At 46.8% G+C, this 21,076-nt stretch overlaps 1 protein-coding gene across 5 annotated transcripts in view; it reads right to left on the bottom strand.

Moving 5' to 3' along the window:
• The window catches only part of plch1 (phospholipase C, eta 1), a 130,607-nt gene that overhangs the window by 105,111 nt on the left and 4,420 nt on the right, over positions 1-21,076 (bottom strand). For 4 of the 5 annotated variants that reach the window (XM_045220231.1, XM_045220239.1, XM_045220245.1 and 1 more), the window contains exon 2: positions 2,241-2,353. In XM_045220231.1, coding sequence (XP_045076166.1) covers positions 2,241-2,319 — 79 coding nt within the window. In that variant the 5' untranslated portion in view covers positions 2,320-2,353. Of the gene's footprint in view, positions 1-2,240; positions 2,354-8,774; positions 8,832-21,076 lie in introns of all 5 variants that reach the window. The other variant, XM_045220234.1, reaches the window with a different exon arrangement.

Raw genomic sequence — 21,076 nt, 5'->3', positions numbered from 1 at the left:
GTGTACTGTATGACAGAGTCATAGATTTTTCCGGAAACATGAAAGAGAGGAGAATGTAATTGCCGTTTCTCTACAAATAGGGTGTGTCAACATGTTCTTTCCACACACACACAGAAATCAGAAACATGGACAGCCACATCATATTTAGCTTACGTTGACTGGACTAAATTGTTTTTGGTATCTTTTTAGTTGTCACTGTATTAAACTAAGCAGAGGTGATCTGATGATGTTGAAATGTTGAAAGTTGAAATGGTGCTGGAGTAGTGGAGGCAGCTCTTGTTGTCTTTTCGACTTGCGGTAACTCACCGTAGTTATAAATCAATGGATGTTTAGTAGCCCGAAAATATCGGAAACGTTAACTTGATTGACCATGCTGTAGGTCACATAACTGTTTGTTACATGCAAAATGCTTTGTGGACTTCACCAGACAGAGGTTGCTCTCCGGTTTTGTGGTGAAACACAGGTGTGGTTGAATTTATTCTGCCACTGTGTCTTCTTATTGTCTCGGCCTTTAGGCCTATATATCACGGTAGCAAGGCATATGAACTAACAGGTTATAGAGCAAACAACGCAATTATCACAACACATAGATTGTAATATGGCATTTTTTCCTGACTTGGCTTCCCCAGTGATTTTACCCACACACCGATACTGAAAACGCCTGGACAGGTACACTACATGACCAAAAGTATGTGGTCACTTGCTCGTCGAACATCTCATTCCAAAATCATGGGCATTAACATGGAGTTGGTCCCCCCCTTTGCTGCTATAACAGCCTCCACTCTTCTGGGAAAGCTTTCCACTAGATGTTGGAACATTGCTGCAGGGACTTGCTTCCATTCAGCCACAAGAGCATTTGTGAGGTTGTGCACTGATGTTGGGTGATTAGGCCTGGCTCGCAATCGGCATTCCAATTAATCCCAAAGGTGTTCGATGGGTTTGAGGTCAGGGCTCTGTGCAGGCCAGTCAAGTTCTTCCACACTGATCTCGACAAACCATTTCTGTATGGACCTCACATTGTGCACAGGGGCATTGTCATGCTGAAACAGGAAAGGGCCTTCCCCAAACTGTTGCCACAAAGTTGGAAGCACATAATCGTCTAGAATGTCATTGTATGCTGTAACGTAAAGATTCCCCTTTACTGGAACTAAGGGCCCGAGCCTGAACCATAAAAAACAGCCCCAGACCATTATTCATTCCTCCTCCACCAAACTTTACAGTTGGCACTATGCATTCGGGCAGGTAGTGTTCTCTTGGCATCCAGCAAACCCAGATTCGTCCGTCGGACAGCCAGATGGTGAAGCGTGATTCATCACTCCAGAGAACACGTTTCCACTGCTCCAGAGTCCAATGGCGGCAAGCTTTACACCACTCCAGCCGACGCTTGGCATTGCGCATGGTGATCTTAGGCTTGTGTGCGGCCGCTCGGCCATGGAAACCCATTTCATGAAGCTCCTGACTAACAGTTTTTGTGCTGACGTTGCTTCCAGAGGCAGTTTGGAACCCAGTAGTGAGTGTTGCAACCGAGGACAGACGATTTTTACACACTACTTGCTTCAAGACTTTGCGGTAACGTTCTGTGAGCTTGTGTGGCCTACCACTTCGCGGCTGATCTGTTGTTGCTCCTAGATGTTTCCACTTCACAATACTTACAGTTGACCGGGGCAGCTCTAGCAGGGCAGAAATTTGACGAACTGACTTGTTAGAAAGGTGGCATCCTACGACGTTGCCACATTGAAAGTCACTGAGCACTTCAGTAAGGCCATTCTTCTGCCAATGTTTGTCTATGGAGATTGCATGGCTGTGTGCTCGATTTTATACACCTGTCAGCAACGGGTGTGGCTGAAATAGACGAATCCACAAATTTGAAGGGGTGTCCGCATTCTTTTGTATATATCATGTATTATACGTATCAGCTAACCACATCATATGTTATAGCAATATGGTGCCCAACAGCACAGTCGATGATGTGGCGCGCAACCATTGGTTAATGCATGCAACGTCTGAGCAGTGGAACACAAACGTGGTGCCCCAGTGAGCACCGTCCAACACCGACGTCCATGGATGTTGAAAAGATGTCGAAATCTGATTTGGCCCATAATGCACATAACAATTCACATTTCCCGTTCCTGCAGGACTCTTTTCCTACTGTGACAAACTGGTCAAATTAAGATCAGATATCTGTAGACTTAGAGAAATAGAGAACTGTGTGCTTGTGTATGTGTGTGTGTGACACTAACCATGAAAGATGCTGTTGTCAGTGAGGAAGTGGTGGCAGTACTGCGGACCTCCTTTCCTGTTCACAACCCAGGAACTCATGACGGAGGGAGGGATGGAGGGAGGGATGGGAGACCTGTGAAGGAGGAGAAAAGTGTGAGACTGGACACAATACAGTTCACCATAGGCCTAAGATTTCTGCAGGTTCCTCTCTAGGGTTCCTGCCTTCTAGGGAGTTTTTCCTAGCCACTGTGCTTCTGCCTCTGCGTTGCTTTCTCTTTGGGGTTTTAGGCTGGGTATCTGTAAAACGCTTTGTGACAACTGCTCATGTAAAAAAAGGCTTTTATAAAATGTGGTTGTTTGATTAAACTAGTGTCGCAAGCTCTTGAGTCACTGACATCACTTTGTGTGAAATAGAGCACCATAGACGTGACAGCCCTATGTGTGATGTGAGGAAGAAACAGCATTTAGAATGAAATACTACTTTCACCTCAAAGAGCCTAAAGTATGAACTATGACCCCTGAACTCTGATTTAGACAGACTCCTCCCCTCAGGTCAGCTGACACCAGACACCCCAGCCTGTCAGGAGCCGCTCCTGAACTCTGTAGACGAGGGAGACGGACCAGGAACAGGTGGGAAAACAAAGAGGAGGAGAGGAGATGAAAGATGAGAAGAGATAGAGGAAGGACGGGACTGAGGGTTAAGGGGAGCAATGGAAAAACAGAGTGGTAGAGTGGGGGTGGACAGAACGGGAGCTGGTCTGGTCTGGCCTGGAGGTGAGCGGGGACTGACAGAACGGGAGCTGGTCTGGACTGGGGTGGAGGTGAGAGGGGACTGACAGAACGGGTGCTGGTCTGGACTGGGGTTGGAGGTAAAAGGGGATTGACAAGTAGCAGGAGATGAGGTCTGGGCTGGGGTTGGAGGTGTAACCCCTCCACTGTGACTAGCAGCCAGTAGACAGAGACATGACAGGATGGAGACAGAAAGTTACAAATGACTCCTGCACAGGTTTACCTCTGTACGTTTATTCTGATATGGTAAACATGTGTAGAGTAGTTTTATGATGGAAGACATTTTGTTAGTTTGCTATTCGTCTATTCACACCACCTTCCATAGCTTTACAATAAAGCTAGATTTGGCCAATATCAGAATAAAAAAAACACACATATGGTCCTTCGCTGCAAAGGTTCATTTAAATGTATCTAATTTGGCCCCTACAAACCCATAATATCTATCCTTGTAGACTGTATAACTGTGACATCCAAACACTGATAAAATGTGAAAAATACATTGCATTTATACGAGCAAATAGATGAAATAGTGAAATGCTGCCTGGCTCTCTCTCTCCTCTCTTCCATAAAGACAAATAGCATTGTCAGATCTCATATAGGAAGTTAATATAAATCTGCCACATAGACTCTGTAACTAGACAGAGAATGCTGTTGCTGAGATCCACGGTGGTTTGGCCCAGGGGGAATGATATTAATGGGCATGAGTGTGTTGTCATGCTGTGGTAATGCTGTGAACATGCCTCTCCTCTCCTCTCTGTAACCCAAGCCACCCACTCAGGCATGGAAGGGCCCCTAGCCCAGGGGAACACAATCTGCTCCTTCCTGTCCAACGGGGTGAAAACCTGCCCTCATAAAATAAATGCAACCCTACCAGTTGTCCTCTCATTATGAAGGCTGTGTCATACAGAGTGGATATTCTCTCATTATGAAGGCTGTGTCATACAGTGGATATTCTCTCATTATGAAGGCTGTGTCATACACAGTGGATATTCTCTCATTATGAAGGCTGTGTCATACAGTGGATATCCTCTCATTATGAAGGCTGTGTCATACAGTGGATATTCTCTCATTATGAAGGCTGTGTCATACAATGGATATCCTCTCATTATGAAGGATGTGTCATACAGTGGATATCCTCTCATTATGAAGGCTGTGTCATACAGTGGATATCTTCTCATTATGAAGGCTGTGTCATACAGTGGATATCCTCTCATTATGAAGGCTGTGTCATACAGAGTGGATATCCTCTCATTATGAAGGCTGTGTCATACAGTGGATATTCTCTCATTATGAAGGCTGTGTCATACACAGCAGATATCTCCTCATTATGAAGGCTGTGTCATGCAGAGTGGATATTCTCTCATTATGAAGGCTGTGTCATACAGTGGATATCCTCTCATTATGAAGGCTGTGTCATACAGTGGATATTCTCTCATTATGAAGGCTGTGTCATACAGTGGATATCCTCTCATTATGAAGGATGTGTCATACAGTGGATATCCTCTCATTATGAAGGCTGTGTCATACAGTGGATATCCTCTCACTATGAAGGCTGTGTCATACAGAGTGGATATCCTCTCATTATGAAGGCTGTGTCATACAGTGGACATTCTCTCATTATGAAGGCTGTGTCATACACAGCAGATATCTCCTCATTATGAAGGCTGTGTCATACACAGTGGATATTCTCTCATTATGAAGGCTGTGTCATACAGTGGATATCCTCTCATTATGAAGGCTGTGTCATACAGTGGATATCCTCTCATTATGAAGGCTGTGTCATACAGTGGATATCCTCTCATTATGAAGGCTGTGTCATACAGTGGATATCCTCTCATTATGAAGGCTGTGTCATACAGTGGATATCCTCTCATTATGAAGGCTGTGTCATACAGAGTGGATATTCTCTCATTATGAAGGCTGTGTCATACAGAGTGGATATTCTCTCATTATGAAGGCCGTGTCATACAGTGGATGTCCTCTCATTATGAAGGCTGTGTCATACAGTGGATATCCTCTCATTATGAAGGCTGTGTCATACAGTGGATATCCTCTCATTATGAAGGCTGTGTCATACAGAGTGGATATTCAATCATTATGAAGGCTGTGTCATACAGTGGATATCCTCTCATTATGAAGGCTGTGTCATACAGTGGATATCCTCTCATTATGAAGGCTGTGTCATACAGAGTGGATATTCTCTCATTATGAAGGCTGTGTCATACAGTGGATATTCTCTCATTATGAAGGCAGTGTCATACACAGCAGATATCTCCTCATTATGAAGGCTGTGTCATACAGAGTGGATATCCTCTTATTATGAAGGCTGTGTCATACAGTGGATATCCTCTCATTATGAAGGCTGTGTCATACAGTGGATATTCTGTCATTATGAAGGCTGTGTCATACAGTGGATATCCTCTCATTCTGAAGGCTGTGTCATACAGTGGATATTCTCTCATTATGAAGGCTGTGTCATACAGTGGATATCCTCTCATTATGAAGGCTGTGCCATACAGTGGATATCCTCTCATTATGAAGGCTGTGTCATACAGTGGATATTCTCTCATTATGAAGGCTGTGTCATACAGTGGATATTCTCTCATTCTGAAGGCTGTGTCATACAGAGTGGATATTCTCTCATTATGAAGGCTGTGTCATACAGTGGACATTCTCTCATTATGAAGGCTGTGTCATACAGTGGATATCCTCTCATTATGAAGGCTGTGTCATACAGTGGATATTCTCTCATTATGAAGGCAGTGTCATACACAGCAGATATCTCCTCATTATGAAGGCTGTGTCATACAGAGTGGATATCCTCTTATTATGAAGGCTGTGTCATACAGTGGATATCCTCTCATTATGAAGGCTGTGTCATACAGTGGATATTCTGTCATTATGAAGGCTGTGTCATACAGTGGATATCCTCTCATCCTGAAGGCTGTGTCATACAGAGTGGATATCCTCTCATTATGAAGGCTGTGTCATACAGTGGATATCCTCTCATTATGAAGGCTGTGTCATACAGTGGATATTCTCTCATTATGAAGGCTGTGTCATACAGTGGATATCCTCTCATTATGAAGGCTGTGCCATACAGTGGATATCCTCTCATTATGAAGGCTGTGTCATACAGTGGATATTCTCTCATTATGAAGGCTGTGTCATACAGTGGATATCCTCTCATTATGAAGGCTGTGTCATACAGTGGATATCCTCTCATTATGAAGGCTGTGTCATACAGTGGATATCCTCTCATTCTGAAGGCTGTGTCATACAGTGGATATCCTCTCATTATGAAGGCTGTGTCATACAGTGGATATTCTCTCATTATGAAGGCTGTGTCATACACAGTGGATATTCTCTCATTATGAAGGCTGTGTCATACAGAGTGGATATCCTCTCATTATGAAGGCTGTGTCATACAGTGGATATCCTCTCATTATGAAGGCTGTGTCATACAGTGGATATTCTGTCATTATGAAGGCTGTGTCATACAGTGGATATCCTCTCATTCTGAAGGATGTGTCATACAGTGGATATTCTCTCATTATGAAGGCTGTGTCATACAGTGGATATCCTCTCATTCTGAAGGCTGTGTCATACAGTGGATATCCTCTCATTATGAAGGCTGTGTCATACAGTGGATATCCTCTCATTATGAAGACTGTGTCATACAGTGGATATTCTCTCATTCTGAAGGCTGTGTCATACACAGTGGATATTCTCTCATTATGAAGGCTGTGTCATACAGAGTGGATATCCTCTCATTATGAAGGCTGTGTCATACAGTGGATATCCTCTCATTATGAAGGCTGTGTCATACAGTGGATATTCTGTCATTATGAAGGCTGTGTCATACAGTGGATATCCTCTCATTCTGAAGGATGTGTCATACAGTGGATATTCTCTCATTATGAAGGCTGTGTCATACAGTGGATATTCTCTCATTATGAAGGCTGTGTCATACAGTGGATATCCTCTCATTATGAAGGCTGTGTCATACAGTGGATATTCTCTCATTATGAAGGCTGTGTCATACAGTGGATATTCTCTCATTATGAAGACTGTGTCATACAGTGGATATCCTCTCATTATGAAGGCTGTGTCATACAGTGGATATTCTCTCATTATGAAGGCTGTGTCATACAGAGTGGATATTCTCTCATTATGAAGGCTGTGTCATTGAGTGGATGAAGTTGCCCTCAAGCTGATCCGAGTTCAGTTTTGCATTTCCAGCCCAAGAGACGTCACCTGCACTCTCATGGGTAATGTGGGAGTGTTCTATGAGGGCTCAACTGCAAAGCCTCATCGGTAATGAGATAAGTGAAGTGTGTGTGTGTGTGTATTGTAGGTCCGTTAATGACACAAACCAACTGACTAATAGCATGAGGCACTGAGGTAGATAGACTCATACGCCAGGGACCAGGAAACAACAGGGCCTGGAGACAGGGTGGGGGGCTGGAGGGATGGGGGAGAGAGGGATGGGAGGTTGGAGGGATTGGAGGTTAGAGGGATGGGAGGTTGGAGGGATGGGGGAGAGAGGGATGGGAGTTTGGAGGAGGGTGGAGGTTTAGGGATGGGAGTTTGGAGGTTGGAGGAGGGTGGAGGTGTAGGGATGGGAGTTTGGAGGAGGGTGGAGGTTTAGGGATGGTCAACCTCCTCTGGCTGGCCATTAGCTGTACACACCTCAGTTCTACAATGAGATTATCTGTTTGTCTCACCTATTGTTTTGCTAGACTAGAGGGGGTTTTCTATTCTGTTTTCATTTCATCCTCAATCACTCTCTTCCTCTCTGTAATGAGTCTCTCTTTCTCTTTATTTTTCACACACACAAACACACACAAAGTGCTTCTGCTTTCATCCCAAACTGAAACACCAGCTGTGGTTTTTGAGATAAGTCAATAAAAAGTGATTGATAGGCTTTGCCAGCGCTCAGTCCAGCCTCGTTATGTGTGTGTGTGTGTGTGTGTGTCTAAATTAGATTGGCCATCACATAAAAATTACACACAAAGAGAGCATCTGTCTCCCCTGAGTGTGCGCACACACTCACATACACACTCACACACATCACATTCCTATTACACAAACCGACACACTGACAGACAGTTCAATCAAAATACCCAACACAAATGAATCCCTCCTGTCCTAGGTTTAGCGTCCTACATTATAACATTTGATCCACATTACAGTTTTTCCCAATTGTTTACACACTAAAACTGTCCCATGAGGTACAATGACCCAAACCTGTATCTCATTTAGCAGAACCAGACACCACATCTCTAATACTACTGGTGCATGTTTTGCTTTACACTCAGATTGCAATTCTATAACAAACATTTGGCAAAACACACAACACACAATTCTCTACCTTTGGCACAACCTTCACAACTAAAATATATTGTGTGCAAATGAAAAGCAACACTGTTCAACAAGCTATTTAGGGGACACTATTCATTAAGGCTATGTTACGTGTGACATGTTTTTCTTTCTCCCAATCGTCCTTTGTAAACTGGATTGGTGGAATACCTCCACTGGGAAAACAGATTTCCTCCCCGCTGCTTTTTATCAGGTTAGACCAGAGCCACAGCGGCCCGCCCTCCTGGCTACACACACAAACACACGTACGCACGCACACACACACCCTCACTTATCCTCAATCGAGCATAGGGCAATTCTCAGGCTAAGAGTTTAAGTAATTCAGACACATACTGTATATCATTTGGACTTTGAAGAAGGAGTTCAGTACATCTATTATTTACCATACAGCAGTCCTCCTGCAGAGAGAACTCAGTCTTCTCCAAAGTCCTGCGGGGCTGCTGCAAACAGGACAGAGCAGAACAGAGTTTCAACATGGCTGGCCCAGCCAGCAGCCTCACCCCACCTCTGCTCTGTAACACTCCCCAGACCCTCCTCTATCCCTCCTGAACTAATGCGCTCCATGTCCCTCCTATTAGCTGAAGTACCATTGAGTAAGCATGGCTTAGTCTGTACCTCTGGGTTTGCTCTCCACTCCAGTTATCAGTTACCAGGTGGTTTAGAGCTGGGAACCTCTCTAGTCATCAGTTACAAGGTGGTTTAGGGCTGGGAACCTCTCCAGCAATGGAGGCCGGTGGGAGGAGCAATAGGAGGACAGGCTCGTTGTAATGGCTGCAATGAGTGGGTCCTGGGTGGCCCAGCGGTCAAAAGCAAAGCACCGCAGTGCTGACGCACCCGTACAGCCTGTGGTTCGATCCCAGGCTGTGGCATAACCGGCCATGACCGGGAGTCCCATAGGACGGCGCACAATTGGCCCAGTGCCGCCCGGGGTAGGGGAGGGTTTGGCCGGTGGGGCTTTCCTTGGCTCATCATGCTCTAGCGACTCCTTGTGACAGGGCCGAGAGCCTGCAAGCTGACTCCGGTCGTCAGTCTAACGGCGTTTCCTCCGACACATTGGTGCGGCTGACATCGGGGTCAAGCGAGCAGTGTGATAAGAGGTAGGCAGCCAGGCGGGTCATGTTTCGGAGGACTCATGACTTGACCTTCATCCCTCCCGAGCCCATTGAGGAGTTGAGATGAGCCAAGGGACCTAATTCGGGGAAAAAACGGGGGGCCAGTATGAAAAATGTAATAAACAAATAATGTATGCACTCACTAACTGTAAGTCGCTCTGGATAAGAGCGTCTGCTAAATGACTAAAATGTAAATGTGAAAAAGTATGCGTGTGGCCACTTCTGTTCAGGGTCAGGCCTGATTAGTACTGGGACAGAAGACCGCTTGGGAATACCAGGTGCCGTGAGCTCCATATCTATTTTTTTTATTTAAAAAAAATGTCTGGAATGGAATAAAGTGAACGGTTTTAAACAAATGGAAAACACGTTTGACTCCGTTCCATTCACTCCATTCCAGCCATTACAATGAGCCCATCCTCCTATAGCTCCTCCCACCAGCCTCCACTGCTCTTCTGTTATTAGTTACCAGGTGGTTTAGTGCAGGGAACCTCTCCAGTGCACTTACTATATAGTTGCCAAGGCCTCACTGCTTCCGCTTGTTCTCTAACTAGTATTTTGACTCGTTTAGGGGCAATGCCCTGAACTTTATCCTTTGACCTCAAGCACTGATCCTGCTCCTTCCAACTGAGACATCTTCCCTGACTGTTTCTACCAGGAAGTGATGCAGAGCATTGAGGTAGTCAACAGTAAGAGGGTGGAGACAGGGAAGATGAGAGAGAGAGAGATACTCCTATACTCCCTTAAAAAACCTGTCAGATGCCGTAGCCGTGGATACACTTCCTCAAACGTCCGAATTAATCTAAGATAACTCAAGAAATCGGTCATAAATGTTGCCATTTTTGCTGAGATCTTAGTCGCGCAATTTTACTTCTAACTAAGATGTTTGGTGCAGTATTTTTCAATGAAAAAATTAAAACGAGTCTTCTCTCATTGAATGACTACAAAGAATTCATTGAAGAATCCCTACTGTTGACCAATCACAGACGAAGGGGCGTAGACTTAGGCTACCGAATTTCGGCTGGGAAGCATGCGGACGCCTTAAGGGTAGAGGAGAGGGGAGGAGAGGAGGTGAAAAGGGAAGGAGAGATGAAGGAAGGAGGTAAAGAGAGGGCTAAGGGTAGAGGAGAGGAGGTGGAATGGGAAGGAGAGGAGGGTACAGGACAGGAGGTGGAAGGGGAGGGAGAGGAGAGGAGGTGGAAGGGGAGAGAGGAGAGGAGAGAGGAGAGGGAGGAGGAGAGGAGAGGAGAGGAGAGGAGAGGAGAGGAGAGGAGAGGAGAGGAGAGAGAGGAGGTAGAAGGGGGAGGGAGAGGAGGTAGAAGGGGAGGGAGAGGAGTGAGGTGGAAGGGAGAGGAGTAGAGGGAGGGAGAGGGAAGGAGAGGAGAGGAGAGGAGAGGAGAGGAGAGGAGAGGAGAGGAGAGGAGAGGAGAGGAGAGGAGAGGAGGTGGAAGGGGAGGGAGAGGAGAGGAGAGGAGGTGGAAGGGGAGGGAGAGGAGTGGGAAGGAGGTATACAGGACTTATACAGGATACTACCTTCTACATCAAAACCTTCAATACAAATCCAAATTCCATACCTAAAACCTTGATTTTTGACAAAATTACCTGAATGGATTCTTACTACCAAGGACTATCAAGAAAACACTTCTAACAAACCCAAACCTGCAGAAGAAACACAGTGGAAACCTGGAAATACCATCTAACACAAAACTGACCGAGTAATGTTCAGTCTGAACCAAAAAGCAAAAGACAATAATATCTCGGTAATTTTGTTATATAAAGCTTAGTAAATAAGGCTACTAAGCTACCAAGGTGCTAGGACAGAACAGACCTGGCTGCAACTTCAACTAGCACTGATGTGTGAAGTGAGATGTGTGAAAACTCTTGAGCCTAACAACAGCAGAAGAGTTTCACAGCCTCCCCCACCCAATAAAGAGGCCTTTGAAGCCCCCTCCCTCTGTGCAGAGGTCATTACAATACAGTACCCCTTGGATATTAAAAATAACACTGCCGCCTAAAAAATTAATAATAATAATAAAAATAATAACACTGCACGGAATAAGTACAAAAGAAGATCTGATAACATTCAGTATCACAAATATGCAAAAGTAGAGAAAATTAGAAAGAGGGCAAATACTTTTTCATAACGCTGTATATACAGTGGGGGTAAAAAAGTATTTAGTCAGCCACCAATTGTGCATGTTCTCCCACTTAAAAAGATGAGAGAGTGTCACGCCCTGGCTCTGGGACTCTGTTATGTTGAGCCAGGGTGTGTTGTTTCTATGTGTTTTGTGTGCTAGGGTTATTATCTTGTTCATTTGTTTCTATGTTGGCCGGTGTGGTTCTCAATCAGAGGCAACGTGTATCAGCTGTTGCTTGTTGTCTCTGATTGGGAACCATACTTAGGCAGCCTGTTTTCCACAGTGTGTTGTGGGATCTTGTTCCGTATGGTTTGTATTGTGACCAAGGACTTCACGTTTCGTATCGTTTGTTGTTTTGTTCGTGTGATAATTAAAAATAAAAGTATGTTCACATTCCACGCTGTGCATTGGTCCACTTCTCAAGACGATCGTGACAGAAGATCCCACCATAACTGGACCAAGCAGCGTGTCCAGGAGCCAACGCCAGAGGTGACTCTGATGAATATCAACCTCGACTGGGTCAAGCAGCGTGAGGAGGAGAGAGGCTGGACTTTGGAGCAGAGGAGCGAGAGTCTGGCGAGAGCCATGGAGGCCTGGCCCACGGGGAGGAGAGACGGCCAGAACATTTTTAGGGGGGGGCTCACGCCGTGGACGACGGGGCAGCAGGAGGCCGGGATAGAGTGGTTCAGCGGGTTGGCAAGGGAGGCCGCCAGGTTACGGGAGTCACTGGTCACCAGGGGGAAGGAGAATGTAGAGGCACGGCGAGAGGTACTGGGGTGTGTTGCCAGTCCGGTCCGGCCCGTTCCTGATCCCCGCGTAGGGCCAGTGGTGTGTGTTCACAGTACGGTCCGGCTTGTTCCTGTCCCTCGCACCGGCACAGCCCGTGCCTGTTCCACCGGTGCCTGGTCCGGCACCGGTCAGCTGCTCCACTCCGGAGCTAGAGCAATCCGCTCCACCAGTGTTCAGTCCAGCTCCGGCCAGCAGGGCCAGACCGGACCAGGGGCGCTTTGGGGGGTTTGTGGGAGGGTGGGGGTCAAGCAAAGGGACCAGGACGACTGATCCATGTAAAGGAAAGAATGGGGCCATGTATCGTGAGATTTTGAGTGAAAACCTCCTTCCATCAGCAAGGGCATTGAAGTTGAAACGTGGCTGGGTCTTTCAGCATGACAATGATCCTAAACACACCGCCCGGGCAACGAAGGAGTGGCTTCGTAAGAAGCATTTCAAGGTCCTGGAGTGGCCTAGCCAGTCTCCAGATCTCAACCCCATAGAAAATCATTGGAGGGAGTTGAAAGTCTGTGTTGCCCAGCGACAGCCCCAAAACATCACTGCTCTAGAGGAGATCTGCATGGAGGAATGGGCCAAAATACCAGCAACAGTGTGTGAAAACCTTGTGAAGTCTTACAGAAAACATTTGACCTGTGTCATTGCCAACAAAGGGTATATAACAAAGTATTGAGAAACTTTTGTTATTGACCAAATACTTATTTTCCACCATAATTTGCAAATAAATTCATAAAAAATCCTACAATGTGATTTTCTGGAGAAAAAAAATCTCAATTTGTCTGTCATAGTTGATGTGTACCTATGATGAAAATTACAGGCCTCTCTCATCTTTTTAAGTGGGAGAACTTGCACAATTGGTGGCTGACTAAATACTTTTTTCCCCCACTGTATACATACATACATACATACATACATACATACAGTGTCGTTTGCCCACTGACAAAGACATGATCAGTCTATAATTTTAATGGTAGGGTTATTTGAACAGTAAGAGACAGAATAACAACAAAAAAATCCAAAAAAAACACGTCAAAAATGTTATACATTGATTTGCATTTTAATGAGGGAAATAAGTATTTGACCCCTCTGCAAAACATGACTTAGTACTTGGTGGCAAAACCCTTGTTGGTAATCACAGAGGTCAGAAGTTTCTTGTAGTTGGCCACCAGGTTTGCACACATCTCAGGAGGGATTTTGTCCCACTCCTCCTTGCAGATCTTCTCCAAGTCATTAAGGTTTCAAGCCTGACGTTTGGCAACTCGAACCTTCAGCTCCCTCCACAGATTTTCTATGGGATTAAGGTCTGGAGACTGGCTAGGCCACTCCAGGACCTTAATGTGCTTCTTCTTGAGCCACTCATTTGTTGCCTTGGCTGTGTGTTTTGGGTCATTGTCATGCTGGAATACCCATCCACGACCCATTTTCAATGCCCTGGCTGAGGGAAGGAGGTTCTCACCCAAGATTTGACGGTACATGGCCCCGTCCATCGTCCCTTTGATGCGGTGAAGTTGTCCTGTCCCCTTAGCAGAAAAACACCCCCAAAGCATAATGTTTCCACCTCCATGTTTGACGGTGGGGATGGTGTTCTTGGGGTCATAGGCAGCATTCCTCCTCCTCCAAACACGGTGAGTTGAGTTGATGCCAAAGAGCTCCATTTTGGTCTCATCTGACCACAACACTTTCACCAAGTTCTCCTCTGAATCATTCAGATGTTTACTGGCAAACTTCTGACGGGCCTGTATATGTGCTTTCTTGAGCAGGGGGACCTTGCGGGCGCTGCAGGATTTCAGTCCTTCACGGCGTAGTGTGTTACCAATTGTTTTCTTGGTGACTATGGTCCCAGCTGCCTTGAGATCATTGACAAGATCCTCCCGTGTAGGTCATGGCTGATTCCTCACCATTCTCATGATCATTGCAACTCCACGAGGTGAGATCTTGCATGGAGCCCCAGGCCGAGGGAGATTGACAGTTATTTTGTGTTTCTTCCATTTGCGAATAATCGCACCAACTGTTGTCCCCTTCTCACCAAGCTCCTTGGTGATGGTCTTGTAGCCCATTCCAGCCTTGTGTAGGTCTATAATCTTGTCCCTGACATCCTTGGAGAGCTCTTTGGTCTTGGCCATGGTGGAGAGTTTGGAATCTGATTGATTGATTGCTTCTGTGGACAGGTGTCTTTCATACAGGTAACACGCTGAGATTAGGAGCACTCCCTTTAAGAGTGTGCTCCTAATCTCAGCTTGTTACCTGTATAAAAGACACCTGGGAGCCAGAAATCTTTCTGATTGAGAGGGGGTCAAATACTTATTTCCCTCATTAAAATGCAAATCAATTTATAACATTTTTGACATGCGTTTTTCTGGATTTTTTTGTTGTTATTCTGTCTCTCACTGTTCAAATAAACCTACCATTAAAATTATAGACTGATCATTTCTTTGTCAGTGGTCAAACGTACAAAATCAGCAGGGGATCAAATAGTTTTTTCCCTCACTGTACATACAGTGGGGGAAAAAAGTATTTAGTCAGCCACCAATTGTGCAAGTTCTCCCACTTAAAAAGATGAGAGAGGCCTGTAATTTTCATCATAGGTACACGTGAACTATGACAGACAAATTGAGAAGAAAAAAAAACCAGAAAATCACATTGTAGGATTTTTTATTAATTTATTTGCAAATTATGGTGGAAAATAAGTATTTGGTCACCTACAAACAAGCAAGAGTTCTGGCTCTCACAGACCTGTAACTTCTTCTTTAAGAGGCTCCTCTGTCCTCCACTCGTTACCTGTATTAATGGCACCTGTTTGAACTTGTTATCAGTATAAAAGACACCTGTCCACAACCTCAAACAGTCACACTCCAAACTTCACTATGGCCAAGACCAAAGAGCTGTCAAAGGACACCAGAAACAAAATTGTAGACCTGCACCAGGCTGGGAAGACTGAATCTGCAATAGGTAAGCAGCTTGGTTTGAAGAAATCAACTGTGGGAGCAATTATTAGGAAATGGAAGACATACAAGACCACTGATAATCTCCCTCGATCTGGGGCTCCACGCAAGATCTTACCCCGTGGGGTCAAAATGATCACAAGAACGGTGAGCAAAAATCCCAGAACCACACGGGGGGACCTAGTGAATGACCTGCAGAGAGCTGGGACCAAAGTAACAAAGCCTACCATCAGTAACACACTACGCCGCCAGGGACTCAAATTCTGCAGTGCCAGACGTGTCCCCCTGCTTAAGTCAGTACATGTCCAGGCCCGTCTGAGGTTTGCTAGAGTGCATTTGGATGATCCAGAAGAGGATTGGGAGAATGTCATATGGTCAGATGAAACCAAAATAGAACGTTTTGGTAAAAACTCAACTCGTCGTGTTTGGAGGACAAAGAATGCTGAGTTGCATCCAAAGAACACCATACCTACTGTGAAGCATGGGGGTGGAAACATCATGCTTTGGGGCTGTTTTTCTGCAAAGGGACCAGGACGACTGATCCGTGTAAAGGAAAGAATGAATGGGGCCATGTATCGTGAGATTTTGAGTGAAAACCTCCTTCCATCAGCAAGGGCATTGAAGATGAAACGTGGCTGGGTCTTTCAGCATGACAATGATCCCAAACACACCGCCCGGGCAATGAAGGAGTGGCTTCGTAAGAAGCATTTCAAGGTCCTGGAGTGGCCTAGCCAGTCTCCAGATCTCAACCCCATAGAAAATCTTTGGAGGGAGTTGAAGGTCTGTGTTGCCCAGCGACAGCCCCAAAACATCACTGCTCTAGAGGAGATCTGCATTGAGGAATGGGCCAAAATACCAGCAACAGTGTGTGAAAACCTTGTGAAGACTTACAGAAAACGTTTGACCTGTGTCATTGCCAACAAGGGTATATAACAAAGTATTGAGAAACTTTTGTTATTGACCAAATACTTATTTTCCACCATAATTTGCAAATAAATTCATTAAAAATCCTACAGGAATTTGTGTGAAGGAGAAGCGGGGGGGGCATGGGCAAGTTGCAGCGGAGGGTGCAGAGTTGGTGGCCGGGGTAGTGGTAGCCAGGTGGAACGCATGGCCAGCCGTAGCAAAATGCTTGTTGAAATACTTGATTATTGTAGATTTATCGGTGGTGATAGTGTTTCCTAGCCTCAGTGCAGTGGGCAGCTGGGAGGAAGTGCTCTTATTCTCCATGGACTTTACAGTGTCCCAAAACTTTTTGGAGTTAGTGCTACAGGATGCAAATTTCTGTTTGAAAAAGTTAGCCTTTGCTTTCCTGACTGCTTGTGTATATTGGTTCCTAACTTCCCTGAAAAGTTGCATATCGCGGGGCTATTTGATGCTAATGCAGTACGCCACAGGATGTTTTTGTGCTGGTCAAGGGCAGTCAAGTCTGAGGAGAACCAGGGGCTATATCTGTTCTTAGTTCTGTATTTTTTGAATGGGGCATGTTTATTTAAGATTGAGAGGAAATTACTTTTAAAGAACAACCAGGCATCCTCTACTGACGGAATGAGATCTATATCCATCCAGGATACCTGGGCCAGGTCAATTAGGAAGGCCTGCTCGCTAAAGTGTTTTAGGGAGCGTTTGACAGTGATGAGGGGTGGTCGTTTGACCGCGGACCGTACGGACGCAGGCAATAAGGCAGTGATCGCTGAGATCCTGGTTGAAGACAGCGGAGGTGTATTTAGAGGGTAAGTTAGTCAGGATGATGTCTATGAGGGTACCCATGGTTATGGATTTAGGGTTGTACCTGGTAGGTTCGTTGATAATTTGCGTGAGATTGAGGGCATCTAGTTTGGATTGTAGGATGGCCGGGGTATTAAGCATATCCCAATTTAGGTCACCAAGCAGTACGAACTCTGAGGATAAATGGGGGGCAATCAATTCACATATGGTGTCCAGGGCACAGCTGGGAGATGAGGGGGGTCTGTAGCAAGCAGCAACAGTGAGAGACTTATTTCTGGAAAGGTGGATTTTTAGAAGTAGAAGCTCAAACTGTTTGGGCACAGACCTGGATAGTATGATAGAGCTCTGCAGGCTATCTCTACAGTAGATTGCAACTCCACCCCCTTTGGCAGTTCTATCTAGACGGAAAATGTTATAGTTGGGGATGGAAATTTCAGAATTTTTGGTGGCCTTCCTAAGCCAGGATTCAGACACTGCTAGAACATCAGGGTTGGCGGAGTGTGCTAACGCAGTGAATAACTCAAACTTAGGAAGTAGACTTCTGATATTTACATGCAGGAAACCAAGGCTTTTGCGATTACAGAAGTCAGCAAATGATAGCGCCTGGGGAGTAGGAGTGATACTGAGGGCTGCAGGGCCTGGGTTAGCCTCTACATCACCGGAGGAACAGAGGAGGACTAGAATAAGGATACGGCTAAAGGCTTTAAGAACTGGTCTTCTAGTGCGTTGGGTACATAGAATAAAGGGGGCAGATTTCCGGGCGTTGTAGAAAAGATTCAGGGCATTATGTACAGACAACTATATGGAAGGATATGAGTAAAGTGGAGCTAAACCTAAACATTGGGTAACAATGAAAGAGATAGCATCACTGGAGGCACCAATTGAGTCGGTCTCCGCGTGTATGGGGGGTGGGACAAAGGAGCTATCTAAGGCAGGTTTAGCTGGGCTGGGGGATCTACAGTGAAATAGTACAATTAGAAATAACCGAAACAACAATAAGCTAACCATATTGAGATGGGAGAGAGGCATAAAGCAATCACGGTGTAATTTGAGAGAGCTAAGACAACAGCTGGTAATGACGACAAAGTTTGGGCTGAGGCTAAACATAAACAGGATGCGGTACCGTAAAAAGGAACAGTCCAGCAGGCATCAGCTGTATAGCTGAGTTATCATAAGGTCCGGTGAACAGCAATAGGATAGTTTGGGGGCTGCTAAAGCACTAGCGTGTGCTAGCGGGCCGGGGCTAGCAGATGGAATCTTTGTGGTCGACGTGGTAACGGGAAGCCTGTTGTAATCACATCAGACGATTTCGTCGGCAGACCAGTCGTGTAGGATCGGCGGGGCTCCGTGTCAACACTAGGTGGTCCCGTCCGGTTGGCGTAGAGGTAGATAGCCGGGAGATGGGCCTAGCTCAGGATGATTTGCCAGACCACAACGTCCATTTTGTTGCAGCTAGCTGGTAGCGATGAATCCGGAGTTAAAGGTCCAGTGATTCAGTGATTCCGGCAGAAGAACTGATATGTTCTGGGTCGATAACGCGCTGTGCAGACAGTGCAGACTGGCCGAATAATAGTCCAGACTAGAGCTGGCTGGTGGGTGGTGCAGGCCACGGACAATGGTGAAAAAACCGCTAACGGTAGCTGATAGCAAGTAGCTAGTTAGCTGGCTACTCCCGTCCGGTAGACCTAGAGGTAGATAGGAGCCTGGCTCTAGGCTAGCTCGAGGCTAACTGGTGCTTGCATCGGGGGCAGTGGTGAATTAGCCAGACAGCAACATCCATTTGGTTGCGGCTAGCTAGTTGCGATCCGGTGATTAATGTCCAGTGATTAAATTATTCCCGCAGAAAATCCAATGTTCTGGGTGAAATACCGCTAACTGTGGCTAATAGCAAGTAGCTAGTTAGCTGGCTAGCTAGTTTCAACTGGAGATTCTAGATAAAAGGTAAGTCAATAATATAATCCGTTCCACATTGAGTGAGGCGGGTTGCAGGAAAGTATATTTTGTAGAAGGATGAAAATTCTGATAGGGAAATATGTACGAAAAATCAAATAAAAACAGGGTATTTACAGGCTATTTACAGACACACGACAAAAACAGGACTGCACTACTACGCCATCTTGGATTCAATCCGATCAGGGGTACGTGGGAGTAAAAATATTTTTAAAAGGCGGAAAAGTGTAAAAAAATTAAATAATGATTGTATTGCGATCCAATAAAAAACAATTGTTCACCAAAAAAAATACTAATAATAATGCAGGTAGAGCAGAATTAGGCCGATACCCACTAATGATCAAAATCCAGAAAATAGCTGTTAAATTCTACAACCACCTAAAAGGAAGCGATTCCCAAACCTTCAATAACAAAGCCATCACCTACAGAGAGATTAACCTGGAGAAGATTCCCCTAAGCAAGCTGGTCCTGTGGCTCTGTTGTCACGAACGTTGACTGATGACTCGTGGAACCAAGGCGCAGCGTGATAAGCGTACATCTTTAATTAGTACTTAACACACGAACAAAACCAAAGGTTACACACACCAAACCTTTACGGATCAAGATCCCACAAAGACTACTGCAAAACAGGCTGCCTAAGTATGGTCCCCAATCAGAGACAACGAGCTACAGCTGCCTCTGATTGGGAACCACCCTGGCCAACATAGATCAAACGATCTAGAACAAAAAGGCGCGGACTGCGACCGCGCCACACAAACACAAGAGGGTAGGGGCCGGGTGGGCATTCCGCCTCGGAGGCGGATCCGGCTCCGGGCGTGACCACCACTCTCTCTCCACCCCCGTTGCGCCCCTGATCTGGTCTGGCCCCGCTGGCCGGAGCTGGACTGGACACCCGCACGCAGGAACGGGCCGGACCGGGCTGACGACGCGCACCACTGGCTTGGTGCGGGGAGCAGGAACGGGCCGGACCGGGCTGACGACGCGCACCACTGGCTTGGTGCGAGGAGCAGGAACAGGCCGGACCGGGCTGACGACGCGCACCACTGGCTTGGTGCGGGGAGCAGGAACAGGCCGGACCGGGCTGACGACGCGCACCACTGGCTTGGTGCGAGGGACAGGAACAGGCCGGACCGGGCTGGCGACGCGCACCACTGGCTTGGTGCGAGGGATAGGCACAGGCCGGACCGAGCTGGCGACGCGCACCACTTGCTTGGTGCGAGGGACAGGAACAGACCAGACCGGGCTGGCGACGCGCACCACTGGCTTGGTGCGAGGGACAGGAACAGGCCGGACCGGGCTGGCGACGCGCACCACTGGCTTGGTGCGAGGGACAGGAACAGGCCGGACCGGGCTGGCGACGCGCACCACTGGCTTGGTGCGGGGAGCAGGAACAGGCCGGGCTGGACTGGGAACACGCACCATTGGCTTGGTGCGGGGAGCAGGAACAGGCCGGGCTGTACTGGGAATACGCACCATTGGCTTGGTGCGGGGAGCCGTAACGGGCCGGGCTGGACTGGGAACACGCACCATTGGCTTGGTGCGGGGAGCCGGAACGGGCCGGGCCGGACTGTGGAGGCGGACTGGAGGTCTGGAGCGGAGAGCTGACACAACCCGTCCTGGCTGAATACCAGGACATACAGGGCATACAGGGCTGTGCACTCGTACTGGCGCTACAGCACGTGGCACTGGCGCAGGATATACGGGACCGAGGAGGGGTACTGGAGGCCACGAGCGTTGAGCCGGCACACCCCGTCCTGGCTGCATGCCCACCTTAGCACGACACGTGCGTGGTGCTAGCACAGGACGTACAGGACTGTGCCGGAACACTCGCGGCACAGTACGTGGCTCCGCATAACACGGAGCCTGCCCAGTCTCACGCTTCCTAGCCTGAGTACGGGGAGTTGGCTCTGCTCTAACTCTAGGCTCCGCCAACCACCCTTTTAGCCCCCCCAAAAAAATTATTATTGGGGCTGTCTCTCGGGCTTCCTCCCCGGCCGGTACCCTCTGCGTTGCCGCTGCTCCTCTCTGTAGC

This window comes from Coregonus clupeaformis, chromosome 6 (assembly GCF_020615455.1).
Source record: "Coregonus clupeaformis isolate EN_2021a chromosome 6, ASM2061545v1, whole genome shotgun sequence".
In the NCBI taxonomy this organism is placed as follows: Eukaryota; Metazoa; Chordata; class Actinopteri; order Salmoniformes; family Salmonidae; genus Coregonus; species Coregonus clupeaformis.
The sequence above is the reverse complement of the archived record's forward strand: the minus strand, read 5'-3'. Positions and strand labels throughout refer to the sequence as shown.